At 38.5% G+C, this 15427-nt stretch overlaps 2 protein-coding genes across 2 annotated transcripts; both read left to right on the top strand.

Moving 5' to 3' along the window:
- The first annotated feature begins 344 nt into the window (after nucleotides 1-344).
- On the top strand, nucleotides 345-2072 carry LOC134647361 (uncharacterized). The gene is made up of 2 exons (XM_063501696.1): nucleotides 345-492; nucleotides 1104-2072. Exons 1-2 carry the CDS (start codon nucleotides 411-413, stop codon nucleotides 1715-1717), a joined length of 696 nt encoding a protein of 231 aa, XP_063357766.1. The 5' UTR covers nucleotides 345-410; the 3' UTR covers nucleotides 1718-2072.
- A 6013-nt stretch (nucleotides 2073-8085) lies between these two features.
- LOC134647360 (uncharacterized) lies at nucleotides 8086-10979 on the top strand. The gene is made up of 2 exons (XM_063501695.1): nucleotides 8086-8231; nucleotides 9537-10979. Exons 1-2 carry the CDS (start codon nucleotides 8177-8179, stop codon nucleotides 10889-10891), a joined length of 1410 nt encoding a protein of 469 aa, XP_063357765.1. The 5' UTR covers nucleotides 8086-8176; the 3' UTR covers nucleotides 10892-10979.
- Nucleotides 10980-15427: the final 4448 nt, after the last annotated feature.

Below are 15427 nucleotides of genomic sequence, written 5' to 3'. Positions count from 1 at the left end.
GCGTTATCTGCATACAATGCATAGTCAAAATTATCATTAAAATTGCGAGTTCATTTTATAAATCCCCCAAAGCTCCGCTGGCTCAAATTCGTAAGCTCTGATCACATCGATTAGATTCAATACCGGATTATGACCTCACCGAACACTCACCTTTCACCCATTATCCAAACGGTCCGATAAGTAAGTACGTGTTGCATATTCGCGATTAGCTCTAGGATGTATCCCGATAACGGTAGGAGTAGGACCAGCCGAACTTTGTAAAATGACAACGCCGAGCGCGCGACGCGATCTGCATCCCAATCAGTCCCGCCGTCTCGGATATATAACCCGGTACTTGGCTGGGGACAACACTAGCTTGCCAGCTTTTAGACTTAACAGTGTCATTGTCAAACAGCTTTGGAAGTGTCATCATGAAGGTATTGGCTTTGGTGTTGACGCTGTGGGCGGTGGACGCGTACCCTTACTATCCGTATTACGGCAATGTTGATACGCGTAAGTTTTTGTTTTTAAATTGTAAAGATTAATTATTTTATTGTGAAATTAGTACGTTGTGAAAATAATTGGAAATGATTATTGGAAACGAGACATTAACAACTATCTGTAATAACTAGAACCCTTTATAACCTGATCCGAAATATAAAAAAAAAAGTTAGTTAAATATGAATTATGGTAGCAATATATATGTCTACGGACAAATTATCAATAATTACTACTTATTAAAAGAGTTTTGCCGCATAAGAAGCTTAAGTCCTAACGGTAGGTGACACTTGATGATAGGTAGGTATCTGTTTTTTCTTTAATTTTCATTTATTAAATTACCTAAAAATATCCCTTTCTTCGTCATCGAGTATATTTTTTTTTTGTTTTTAACATTACAGATAAAATTATTGTACGGGTTTAATTACTGATTTAGTGATGTGGCGTTGCCAAATATTCCCATTCCCGAAAATATTCCCATGGGAAATATTGCCAAAAAGTAATGTTGCTCGTTTAACAACTCATTTATTGTTTTTTTTTTTGTTTGTTTTCTGTTGACAACGATGATAAAACCTGGTCAATGAAACTTCGAATTCAGTTTCTTACCATTTCGTTTACTTCCCCAGTATCCTACGGTGCAAGCGACAGCAGCCGCGGCGGCATGGCCATGAGCAGGTACTACAACCCGTACTACACGCAGCAGGCCGGCGGCGGCCTGGCCGCCTTCATGTTCCGCCAGCCCGAAGAGCAGCAGACCAGCCAGTACTACCTCCCCGACCGCCGTCGCCAGACCCAACCCGAGCTTACCTACCTCCCCCCTCAACAAAACGAGATCTTCTACCCCCAACAGCCAGAGAAACCCGCCACAGAGCAAACCGAAATCGCCGACCCGACCGAAAGAACAGAAATTTCAACCACATCTAAAACTATTCCTGAAATAGCAGAACCTGAGGTTGAAGAGGTCGAGGAACAGAAGCCTAGGAAAAGAGTGCAGAAGAAGAAACAAGTCAAACGGCCTGTTAAAGATGATGATGATGATGATGACAGATACGACATGCCAAGGATGCCAGCCGCGGCATTCTTCCCTATGTTCTTTGGCTATGGAGGGCGGTCCGGGTCGGGTGGCATGCCAGGAGGAGCGACGGCGGTTGCCAATGCTTACAGCACTGGCCGCGGCGGCGTTGCCAGTAGCCATGCTACCGCGTACGGCGCGCCGAGGCCTGACAACCAGAAATTATAGGTTAGCTTAAATTTCGATAGCTAGGTAGCACTGGACAGTCAAAACGAGTAAGGTAGGTTTTTTAAAGTTTTAAACGTGTCGTAGGGTAGAGTCCAAGCGATAGACCCTATTTTGAGTTCGAAACTAAGCGGTACCACAGATAGTGATTATTATTACATTTTACTATGTCCAAGACATATAATTTAACAGACAACAACTTAATTAAAACCTAGCAATCAATGTTTTGATTGTCCAGTATTATGTAGCCATTACTATTCGTTGTTATGAATTTCACAAATCTGTAAAACATATTGTTTTGAAATATCTTTTATTTTATGCCATGTAGTACATAAACTAAATAAATATTAGAATAAAGGATTATGGTTTGAGTTCGTCTTTGCTTTACAAAAAAAGAGCAGGTATATAAAACGTAAAGTAAGTAATATATCAACGAAAACCCTCACTACACAGTTTATGTGGAGTTTCTAACAGAAATACACACAGTACAAACACCATTTGTTTTCCTAGAACGCTGCTTGATAGAATGATGATTTAATCGTTGAATTAACAGGTTACTGAATTAGCTACCTACAGGTATATGTATGTAGTTGTTGTGAAACAGAATAATCCAATATTATTATGGAATAATTTAACATCAATAAATTGCTCTGATAATTATCTTAAGATACACCTAATTACTATTCATAAGTGCTTGTTGCTAGCTAGGCCTACATGAATAAAGTACCTATATTTTGACTTTGGCTAATGGAACCTCGTCAGCCTGCAAAACGCCTGATTCAAACAGTGACCAAACGGTTTGCATAAACCGTTTGCTCATATTGTTTGAATAGGAAATACAACATTAAAAGGTTTACAATAGATATATTCAAATTTTACAATAAACGCACGTTGAACACAAGCAGAAACATTTTAATGTACTAAATTGATAATCGATGTCGGCAATATTTCCAATATTCCCTTATTTCCAACTACTCCACAACATGACACATTAAATGTTAGATGCTACGTATAAAATCCTACATTATATTTTGCCTTAGTACGTAGGTAGGTACCTAAGCTTTACTTGAATAACAATATTATTGTTTTAATTTTGTTGGGAATAGGAAACACATTTTCCGCATACATCTCTACTACCTACATTTGTAGCTCTACCTAGGTACTATTTCCATAATTTAATAGCATTTGTGGAATTTTAGACTGGTCATCACATCAGATAAGTTCTGTTTTCATCCGCTCCGGTAGACTTGTTTGTATAACGCATGTACCTTACAGTCACCATCACAACTATCTGTACTACTTATGCTCAAAATATGTGACCGCTTGTTTGCCACCGACGTATTAAAAAAAAACTTCAGTTCAATGCCCCGTTTAGTCATTACCGTATTACAAAAGCGGAATTAGCGAAATTTGGAGCGAAAGAGGTGATTAAATCACAAATAAATCGTTCCATCTTAAAGGCCGACAACGCCCTTACAATCCCTCTGGCGCTGCAGGCGGCCTAGCCAAGGTGACAATCGCTATCGCTTCGCCATCGAATCGCTTTGTGTCTCTCTATCACTCTTCCATGTTAGCGTGACAGTGACAGTTGCGTTTCGTTCGCTACGGAGCGTTAGCGATTGGCGTGTTGGCTACGTGGCCAGGTTTCCGTGGGCGACGGTAATCGTTTACTAACAAGCGATGTGTCTGCTCGTTCGCCTCCTATATCATAAAAAAAAGTTACAAATAAATCACTGTCGAAACGAAATCAAATTTCAAGTACCTAATAGCAAAAATCTATTAAAATGCTTTACACAGTACCAGTGGGTACACTATTTAGTTATAAAGAAAATAGTAATAGAGAAAAATACCACAGTGAACAGTGAACTGTACTTGCTTTGCAGTATCAAAAAAGGCACATACTTAATATTTACCCCTTTTTAACGACCGTCGACAACAATGCACTGCTAATATTAATTATTGTAATGAATAATGTGACATCAACGTCTCGCAGACAAATTATTCACAGGTATTCCTAAATTAATGGCGAGACGCTAAAGTTACTTAAAGTTACTTACCATACGTTTTATAGGTCAATACTAACTATCCCTCATCAACATATTATATAAAGGGGCGGCTTACCGTACTCCATATTTTCAATGTTATTCCCGTAGTAGTCCCATATTTTACATTTACCATAATTGTCCGGCATGCTGTGCTAGTTATCGTGATCCGTCACTGTGGTTTATATTCTCGAAAATAAATAGGTATTCTAGTCTAGGGTTGCCATATGTGTGGGAACTCAGACCGGGACATTTAAAGAAAACCGGTCAAGTGCGAGTCGGACTCGCGTTCTAACGGTTCTAAGGGATTTTTAACCACAATGTATTTTTTCATGTGAAACGTGAGTGAAATGTTTATAAAAAACCCGTAGGGGTAGCATCAAAAACTAAGTAATTAAGTCCGACTCACGCTTGACTGCACATTTCTAATGGATTTTCCTGTCATCGATAGGTAAAGAACTAATTTGGGTTTTTTTTCGTCAAAATTTTAGCACAGTAGATTCGGAGATACATTTTCCATGTGTTTAAATGACTATTCATTGACCAGTCAAGCTATCATGTAGATTCACAGGGTCAACCAGCAAAAAACGCGATCGCAGCGAGGGCGAAATTTTTTGTGACAAGCTGTGAAAGCGTGTTAAAAAGGCCGGACCGGGCCTAAAAATCCGAAGTTCCCCAGTGAGGCGAGCTTTCATACGAGGCCGAAGCCGTACTTCAGGATAAGTTCAGCTAGAGCATAGACGCCAACCAATGTCCATTGTATTAAAAAGCGGGACCGCAGGCCGAGCTTGGCGCAGCGAGGTTAGGCTAAAGGCTAAGCTGAAGAAGAGGAGATTTGGAAGACAAACCAAAAATTTAGGTAAAAAGTGAGGCTGAAGGTCGAGCTCAGAAATCTTCACATTACTTAATAAGCCCGAAGCGTACTTATAACCAGCGCGGTGAGCTTTTATGCGAGGCAAATGCCAAGCTTCTGAAACAAATGTTTATATTTGTTAAAAATTAAGTGACGCCGAAGGTCGAGCTGTAACTGCTGTAAGAAAGCAACGCTCTAACACGAACCAATCGTCAAATGTTACTCAACAATAATAATATGTGTCATCATATGGAACTTCGGCCCTTCAAATAACTCTTGTACATATGTACAAGAGTTATTTGAAGGGCCGAAGTTCCATTGATGAGATTTTAGGCCCTCGGGAGCCTGAAATTCGAGCTTTACATTACAGACTTTAAAAGCTATAAAATAACATAATTTACATAATCATCTAATGATTGTGTGTCTGAGAAACTGATATTGGACATTAGGTAAAAGTAGGTATCATAAAACATTTTTTTTTTAATTTTGGCCATATGAAACGTAGAAATGTAGGTATATTATTATTTACCAAGTCCAGCCCCCTACTAAATAACTATGATTTTTAAACCAGGACAATTTCCTTATCGGCCGGGACGCCGGGACACCGTGCTTCAAACCGGGACATGTCCCGGCGAACCGGGACGTATGGCAACCCTATTCTAGTCCCATAGTATGTACTTATCAAAGGTTGGCGAGGGTGAGCTTGCCTTATAATATGACGTAAGCCATGTCAAATTATAAGGTAAATAGCTCACACTCGCTGACCTCTGATACTTATATACATACTCAGTGTAGTCTGTAGTACTGCAGTATAGTCAGCATCATAATCAGACTACGCGTCATGTCATAAGTATAAGCCTACCATTTTCTAACACCTTAACAAACAGAAACATGTCTCTGTTTGCAGGATAATAAGACTGGAACAGATACTGTAGATATTTGTCTCTATTTGGAAAAGTATTCAGGGTGGCAGATACTTTTGGCGCGTTGTTTCATACGCTACTTACCATTGATGCTGACTGTAATACATATACACGCTATGTCTAAAAATGCGATGCAAGCATAGAATAATACATATTAGGTACTATGATTCTGAAGTACTTAATGCATTTTTTGTGGCATTTAATTAATTGTAGAGAAAATCATTCAAAATAGACACACAAAAGTCGGAAGTACCTATAATACATTAAATTTATACATTTAGCTACTACTGCTACTTATTACAAATTTATTTATTTGGTATTGGCAAAGGTATTTATTTATTCATTAGGTAAGTACTTGCATTTCCACAAACTAGCCCATGAAGGCACATACAAACATCCCTATATGTTAATTTTATAATCCCATAACAAGCTAAGTGCTTTGATAAAATGCACCAGCATTGCAATGTAAATTAAATTATCCGTGTGAAGTGGACCCGGATGTGGTCAACGGGATCTTGCATCAATATTAAATCGATATAACTACTACATATCGAGTCGATAACTGATCGATAACTAGTTTTAGATTGCAACTTTGCCTGCCTCGGAGATAATGTCCCTGCCTACTTTAATTATTTTGAGCCTTAACTTGTCTAAATTTTTGTAGATAAATATCACAAAAGTTCTAAAACGCGGGTTAACATTTTTAATAGGCGTCATAATATTTATATTTAAAGAAAAAACGTACTATAGTTATTTTAAAATAACGGCAATATTAGCGACATTCAAATAAAATTCCCGGAAATATTGCCAATAGATTTCCGGTAACGGGAATATTTACAACGGCACATCATCATCTCTTAGTAATACATATAAACAGCAGTGTCCAGGCGGGACAATAATTCGCACGCAAAAATGAAATTGGCTCTCCGATCCCACTTCACACTTAATTCCGGTAAAATTATCCGATATACTTAATCAGGAGGTGCGGACGTAAAAATCGACGCTAATTGGCTAATTGGTAATTAAATTTTGTAGGTACGTGTGAGCGTGACGCCAATTTAATTTCTCATAAAAATAAAATAAAATTGGCAATTGGATTGTCCCGCTTGGTTGAATATTGGTTGTTTTTTTATGTAAATTATAACACAGAAATTAGCTGAAGTATACTGGGTCAACCAAATCTTGTCAGTAAATAGGAACAAAAAAAGCTATACTCATCCTTTTCTTTTGGGTGCTAGTACTAGTGTTAGACAAAGATAGTATGATTCTCTCTGTCTATGTTTGAAATCAAACAGACATTTGACACACTATAAAACTGAATACTTATTTGAATCTTATAAAAATAAGTTTCGTTAAACTTAAACAAAAGTTATTATAGGATGCTTATAGGTACATAGGTTTATATCTATATATCAAGTGAATAGAAAACTTACTTAATTATTTCGCTAAGAAATTATTCATAAAATATGGTATACACGTGCATGTTTCAGTACTCCGAACAGACAGGCAAGAAGAGATGTAGTTTATTAAAACGTAGATTTATATCAAAAGGTGGTTGAATAGCCGTTATTAGTGCATCGTGACCGGACCAGCCGCTTCGAAGAAACAAACGTTTTTGAGAATTTAATAGATTATCTATTTGTTCTGCTTTTTGGAATAATAACTTTAGAATTGTTTATATTTTTAATTTTTCTCTCTCTCTTATAAAGCAAGCGAATTTATTTCCAGGTTTTTACTGCCTATTTTGCAAACTTTTGCCAAAATATTCGACCTGTTCGTTATGCACTTCTTTCTTTGATGTAAAATTTAGTCAGATGGAGATATTGGAGATAGAAAAAGCTCCAAAAGTGTCAGTCAACCCTCCTATACATGTAACGATTTGCTATAATTAACTAAACTTTTTATACTTAAGTAACTACTTTCTTTCTAACTTTCTGTTAATTCGTTTTTTTTATATAAAATATATTCGGGTATTTTTCTTCTCTCTCTTTTCCTAGTCTTCCCTCCATGCGACGCTAAACATCACATACAAATACAGTAGAGTATCACATCACATACATGCAGTTAGAGTCACCAGTGTCACCACTACCACCAATTCCACTCTCTCATTTTAAACTTCCAGATTTATCTCTTTTTGCCAAGCTATTAGAGCATTATAGATACCTTTGACGCATAGTTTCATCTGCTAGTTAGTATTAATAGTACATACTTTAGTACTTATAATATTACATAATATAATGTAGTATTGATGTTGACTGTTCATCAATATATAGGTACCTACACAAATAATAACAATTAAAATCCTCAATATTTTTTACATGTTTACAATATGTCTATTCGTCCTATTTATAGCTTCCGCATCCATTCGAAACTGACACCATAAGTAAAACCACGTGTAATTGAAGTATTTTCATAAAATGTAATAAAAACTATAACTCAGGTCAAAGTTCCCAAGGTTAAACACTTGAGATCTACTATAGCCGACCGTGGCAAAAACATAACCAGTTTCAAGTTTCGACCAGCGCGAAAAAACTTAAGTGTGTGTTTGTTTTCCCAGTAATCTGAGTCTAACGCATCTGCATGTATTATAGGAGTTATATAAAAGGATGACGGGTGATGCTGAGTAGGTAGTGTAGAAGCAGTCATGAGGTTCGGAGCGTGTCTAGTGGCTGCGTGCGTGGTCACGCTTGCGCAAGCAGGTAGGGTTTAAAACAAGTTTAAAATCAATATATAATAATTATCAGTAAAATCTGTTCGGAAATAGATGTATCGGGCCAAATACATTCCACGACTCTTCTCGTTCCGCACGGACTCTAAAAAGAGACAATTAGGATGAAAAGTGTTAATAGTTATTTGTACAACAAGAGATCAAAGTTTGATATTTCTTCGAGTGCTTATTTTGAGTCCCGTGCAAGCGAAAGATTCTATACTAGATTCACGAGCGTAGCGAGTGAATCTAATTTAGAATCTTGAGCGTAGTAAGGGACTCAAAAGCGCACGAGATGTAAATAACTTTGATCTCGTGTAGTTCACAAAACTTTTCACCTCAGCAGTGAGAACATATTAGAGAACCCGAAAAATGTATTCCTTCTTCATCACTTATGTTTTCTTAAGATATACGTACCAACAATTAAATTTTCACCTCAGCAGCTCGAACAAGGGTACTTTGCTACTTAAAAACAGTGAGCAAAATCGCATTTTGCTATTTTGTCTCACTCAGTGAGTAAAATGCGATTTTGCTCACTGTTTTTAAGTAGCAAAGTACCCTTGTTCGAGCTGCTGAGGTGAAAATTAAATTATACAATCCCTTTTGAAATTAAAATCCTTTTGATATAGTAAGCTAGTTATAGTGTTTAAATGATGCGAACCAATAAACGGACTACCGTCAACCAACAATAATGGAATTAACTGTTTTTGAAGTGAAAACTTCTTTAGCGGCGCTGGGCACTTTTTGAGGTGGGGAAAAAATGATGACGATCGACGGTAAGGCGATCACGTGACTGTAAGGGGCGTAAGGCGATCACGTGACCGTAAGCCCCGTAAGGTGGCCACTCATAATTTAAATGAATAAAGAAAAACTCAATGTTATTTGACATTTTTCTTATTTGAGAATGATAATATAATATATAATAAATAAATAGAATACCTCCGCTAAACGTATGTATCGTGTTACCGGGCGTCGGTGACACGATACATACGTTTATACGATACGATTTATACGATAGTGAGGTGAGTTTTCACTTCTATCGGCACTCCCGGAGTGCAACCGTTGTTGCTTGTTTTTGCAAGTTTCGCATTAGGATTATTTGTCTAAGTTTTTTAGCAAGATACCTAATAATTTTGGGTAGGAAACGCTTGGATTTGTTTTAAAGTTAGAAGTAGTAACTTAACTGTGTAGGTACACTAAATAACTGTATAGTTTTATCTACTTTATTTTATTAATGATTATATTGATTATGTAGGAATTGTAGGAAATACTAAGGCCATATTTCCACTTGTTTTAGGAGGTTACGGCGGAGGAAGCAGTGGGGGCTATGGCGGCGGCGGCGGCTACGGCGGTGGCGGCGGCGGCGGTTACGGCGGCGGTGGCGGTTTTGGCGGCGGCGACGGTGGCGGAGAATTCCACGGCGGCTTCAACCTCGAAGGCATCAAGAGCGGAGTCGACAAAATCCTAGATAAAGTCAGATCTGGTATCGACCACGCAAAGAGTGTGGGAGGCAGTGCCCATGGCGGAGGTAGTTTTGGAGGTTCTGGCGGAGGAAATGAGAAAGTAATTTATTCGAAGTCGGATGATGGTAAATCTGGCGGGTTCGCCTTTACGGGAACTTTTGGAGATGGCGGATATGGAGGAGGCGGTGGATACAGCGGCGGTGGATCTAATGGAGGTGGCCAGGGAGGTTCAGGAGGTTCAGGAGGAGGTTACGGAGGCGGCAGCGGATTTGGAGGCGGTGGTGGCCTTGGAGGCGGTGGATATAGCGGTGGAGGAAGCCATGGCGGTTCTGATGGAGGATCAGGCGGAATCTCGTTTGGAGGAAGCGGTGGAGGTGGAAAGGGCTACAGTGGCTCTTCCGGCGGCAGTCACGGCTCTGATGGAGGTTCTGGTGGAATCACTTTTGGAGGAGGTAGCGGAGGAAAGGGTGGCTATGGAGGCGGAACCTCATTTGGAGGTGGCGGGGGTTTTGGCGGCGGTGGCGGCTTCGGAGGCGGTAGCGATGGTGGAAAAGCAGCTTATGTCCAGAGTGGTAGTGGAAGTGGAAGCAGTGGGGGTGGATTAGGAGGAGGTTTCGGAGGCGGAAGCCACGGAGGATCAGGACATGGTGGATCAGACGGTGGATCTGGCGGCTCTGGAGGCTACGGAGGAGGCGGTGGCCTGGGCGGAGGAGCGGGTGGTGCATCTGGTGGATCCGGTGGACATAGTGGATCAGGGGGAACAGGAGGAGGATTTGGCGGTGCTGGGGGCTATGGCGGGGGCGGTGGCCTCGGCGGAGGATTTGGTGGTGGATCTAGTGATGGCGGAAGCCATGGATCCGGTGGACATGGTGGATCAGGTGGATTAGGAGGTGGATCTGCCGGAGGCTATGGAGGCGGCGGTGGCCTGGGCGGAGGATCTGGTGGTGGATTTGGAGATGGCGGTCATGGATCCGGTGGACATGGTGGATCAGGTGGATTAGGGGGTGGATCCGGTGGCGCAGGGGGTTATGGTGGTAGCAGTGGCCATGGGGGCAGTGATGGTGGCCACGGTGGAGGCTGTGGCTCCTCCTCATGTGGTTCTGGTGGTTCAGGATCTGGCGCTTACGCCTCTGCCAGCGCAAAGGCTTCAGCGTCCGCTAGTTCCGGTGGCTACGGTTACGGAAAATAGGTTAAACATTAGCGTGTAAATATTATGACTGTGATCTTTGTATAATAATGTTTAAATGTAATTAAAATGTTTATATTTTTTCTATGTTCGTTTATTTTGAACCTACTCCTATCACATAATCGCGGTACTTATAAAAAACACTAAGTATAGTAAATATCATTCTTAGAGCATTCAGTTTCTCTCCTTTCAAGCAGTCGATGACTATGAGTAAGTGTGATTTTTTGAGTCACAAATAGGTCTTTATAAATAAACGTTTCCCATCAGTTTCTTAGTTGGAGAGCAGTCCAGTCCAGGAAATTCCATGAAACTTGGGCCACTATTAGGGTACTAGTAGGGTAAAAAGATCTTGTGATTCTGAGTTAAACTGAGTAGAGGTATATGAAAGAATTAACAATTGATAAACAGTTTTTTTTTAATGACATAGGTATTCTGTATCTGGTAGGTAATTGGCAAGAGATTATGTAGTGTTTTTTTTGTAGTAGGTGGGTTATTCAAAGCTCGGCTGTATTTTTTAGTATGCTAGAGAACTCGCTATCAGTTTAATTTTTAATTTGATCTTAAAATTCATAACAAAACGACGGTTTATAATCGAAGGTCAAAGTAATCACTCAGAATCGATAAAATCACCTAACATATTTTGACCTCCGATATCACTCAAACCCAATAGTACATGAGTCTGAATGTATAAAATACCCCCTTGTAAGCAAGTCCTGCTGTGTTTTAATACTTTTAATAAAGGCTCCGTGGTAGACAACTATTACAAGTCATCACACGGCATAATATTAATACCTACCTATTATTTTTTATGGGTTGGCATCATCGCTTAGAATCTAGGTTTTTTGCAACCTTTTGACTCTGTAATTATTTCCTACAACCAACGATAGGTACCTACATCACAATTGCCATATCTATAATGTCTAACGTTACGTTAGGTATATAACAAGTCAAAATGAGAAAAAACTAGTTCTCGAATGTAACATCATCTAATTTTCAACCTTTTTGCCATGTTTTATGACAAAATAGGGTGACTGCTATTATAGGTACCTAGTAATTGGCCAGTAGATACATAGTAATTGGCATTTCCATAGTAAGGCAGAAAGAAACAAGCCAATAAAAGTCTTATTGTTAAGAGTGGCCACTTACTAATATGTAGTGATTATATTCTCTTTGATGTAGTGGATAATAAGTTAATAACTATAGCAGTCACTACGTAAGGTGAGCAATCCTAGATCTAAAATTATAGAATCTAAACTAGCATTTGAGAGGTCTTGTAATTACCTACCACGTTTTGTTACACATTTACAACCTTTTTATTATAAACTTACTTAAATAACTGCTTTTATGTGCCTCGGAGTCTTTTTTTCATCATATTTTAATATAAATATGCCTGAATAAAATGTTTTTGACTGATATAATTTTATTATTCTTAATGTTGGTTATGAGTTAAGGAGACTCCATACAGTTTAATGAATTAATTGATTTATTAAATGTCCAATTAAATACATGAGTAATGACACTAGATTGATCGCAACACAACAACTAAGTATTATAGGAAAATCACTACAAATCCTTCGCTTCGTGATATGTGGTAAACACATATTTATGAGACCAATTATTAGATGGTCAATCCAAGCATGACGATGCCTAATTTAAGGATGACTCACGGTAGAACGGTCCGCGTCCGGGTCGATGCGTCGGACACCATACCGATCAGCCGTCATAGGAAATTAAGTGTCGTATCGGCCCAGACCCGGACCATTCTAGCGTAAGTCATCCTTTACCTGGAAATTGTGTGTACCTACTTTTACTAGGTATACCTATACCTCTGAAAAAAAGTGAACCACTTTTTTCGTAATGACGTAGATCTCGTTTTATTGTCTAGAACTCTAGACCATTAGGTATATTTTTAACAAGCTTTTATTAGCTCGACCTGTATGTAACTAACTAACTATGTAATGGAATCTAAGGTAACTAATTTAACCATCTTCCAAGGATCGTAGCATAATGAATATTGCCAGCTGTATGTAGTTTTGATGACAATACAATAATATGGTACTGTCGAACTGATCTGATGATGGAGACAGGAGGTGGCCATAGGAACTCTCGACCTGTATGTAACTAACATGTAATGGAATCTAAGGTAACTAATTTAACCATCTTCCAAGGATTGTAGCGTCATGAAAATTGGCAGCTGTATGTAGATCTGATGACAATACAATAATATGGTACTGTCGAACTGATCTGATGATGGAGACAGGAGGTGGCCATAGGAACTCTGTGATGAAACAACGCAACCTAATTGTGTTAGGGGTTTTTAGAATTGTCTCGACGATAGTTGTCTGTCGTAAGAAAAGTACAGTCAGCGATAAAAGCTTGTACCAAAATTTTAATTTTTGCCAAAAACTTATTGTTTATACTATGATTCTACCTAAAACAAAACAAAGTCATTGAACATGACGTAAATACAGACAAAAACTCTAGAAGCTCTCGACCGGGCCACATCGGGTTTTGCCCGCAAAGAACAACAATATTTAACAAAAAACCTTTTATTATAGTAGTGCAGGATTCCGCGAATTCAACTCGCATATCTTGAATTTTATTAAGGCTGTCATTTGCTTATTATACGAATTAACTAAGTAAGTACCTATTTATAGGTCTAAAACTTTTTACGTTGTACTTGACTGTACGTAGGAACTCTTAGTGATGTGGCATTACCATTTCGATACCAGGAATTGCCACTACCAACATTGTCGGAAATGTTGCCGGCAATATTTCTGGTAATTTTTAATATCTTACATAAACTTACAATATTTTGTAACGAATGGCGTAGGCATTTGTGTATGCATATCTCATATGGTAGTTCAAATAATATTTTTTTCTACTCCAGCACTTAAATGTGTCAATTAAATGACTGACAGTGATATCTAAAGCAATGTCATTTGAATGCTTTGTCTATAGGCTCATAAGATGACTGCTAGCAGTCATCTTATGAGTATAATACAACTGCTTTATTTTTTTTAAAGATACAAGTTCCGATCATCTTGATTGAAAGAGGTATGTTTTCATTTACAATAATAACTCTTTTTTTTTTAAATAATAACTCAATTTTTTTTAAATAATAACTCTTTTTTTTTTAATAATAACTCTTTTTTTTTAATAATAACTTTTTTTTTTTTTTTTGCTGCAGCTGTCATAGAAAAAGTAATGTATGCAACAGCTCATAATTGGTTCTTAAAATTCTCGGGTCTTTTTTTACAAAACTCGACTACGTCTCGTTTTGTAACTTCGACCCTTGAATTTTAAGAACCCTTATTATATCACTGTTGCATAAACTACTATAATATTAATAATGTTATGAATTATGAACGTAAACTGTTTAGACGACAACGGTTTCACTCACTTAGGTTTTTAGTCGCTATTGGCGACATGTTTCGGGCCCTTCGGGGGTCCTTCCTCAGGATCGAGTGCTCGCGGCGGCTGCCCTTCGTGCACCTAAGTAACCTAAATACCTGAAGTAAAACCTAAGTGAGTGAAACCGTTGTCGTCTAAACAGTTTAAAACATGTCTAACGAAAGTTTAATTTCAATTAAGAACGTGTAAGCAATCGACGAGAGGCTGTCACTGTCACCATTTTCCATTGTAGTAGGTACCTACTTACAGTTCCGGCCCGAGCCCTTGATCAGGGTAGAGCGAATTCGGGTTTTGGCGCCCTTCGTTGAAGTTTTCAAGCTTATTTTAAAACTTTTTTTTCTCATTTGCCACTTTGGCGCCCCACTTGCCATCCGGCGCCTAGAGCGGCCGCTCCACTCGCTCTACCCTAGATCCGGCCCTGCCTACTTATCGCTTGCAAACGTATCTGCTTCATAAAAAAAATAGTTTAACAGGGTGTGAAGACTTAAAGTGAGCGTATTAATCGCTCGGTTATAGAAAAACCAAAATCCGAGAAAATCTATAGTTATTTGTACAACAAGAGATCAAAGTTTGATATTTCTTCGAGTGCTTATTTTGAGTCCCGTGCAAGCGAAAGATTCTATACTAGATTCACGAGCGTAGCGAGTGAATCTAATTTAGAATCTTGAGCGTAGTAAGGGACTCAAAAAGCTCACGAGATGTAAATAACTTTGATCTCGTGTAGTTCACAAAACTTTTCACCTCAGCAGTGAGAACATATTAGAGAACCCGAAAAATGTATTCCTTCTTCATCACTTACCTCTATTCACTCATGTTTTCTTAAGATATACCAACAATTACATTTTCACCTCAAAAGCTCGAACAAGGGTACTTTGCTACTTAAAAACAGTGAACAAAATCGCATTTTGCTCACTGAGTGAGCAAAATCGCATTTTGCTCATTTTGTCTCACTCAGTGAGCAAAATGCGATTTTGCTCACTGTTTTTAAGTAGCAAAGTACCCTTGTTCGAGCTGCTGAGGTGAAAAATTTCTTTATCTGCTTCTGAGTTTCTTTTGTCAATAAATTCAGATATTGTCTACGGTTTCTGTTTTACAGTATGTAAAAATGTCACTTGGATGGAATAT

The sequence above is a fragment of the Cydia amplana genome, chromosome 4, assembly GCF_948474715.1.
Source record: "Cydia amplana chromosome 4, ilCydAmpl1.1, whole genome shotgun sequence".
Lineage (NCBI taxonomy): Eukaryota > Metazoa > Arthropoda > Insecta > Lepidoptera > Tortricidae > Cydia > Cydia amplana.
The sequence above is the reverse complement of the archived record's forward strand: the minus strand, read 5'-3'. Positions and strand labels throughout refer to the sequence as shown.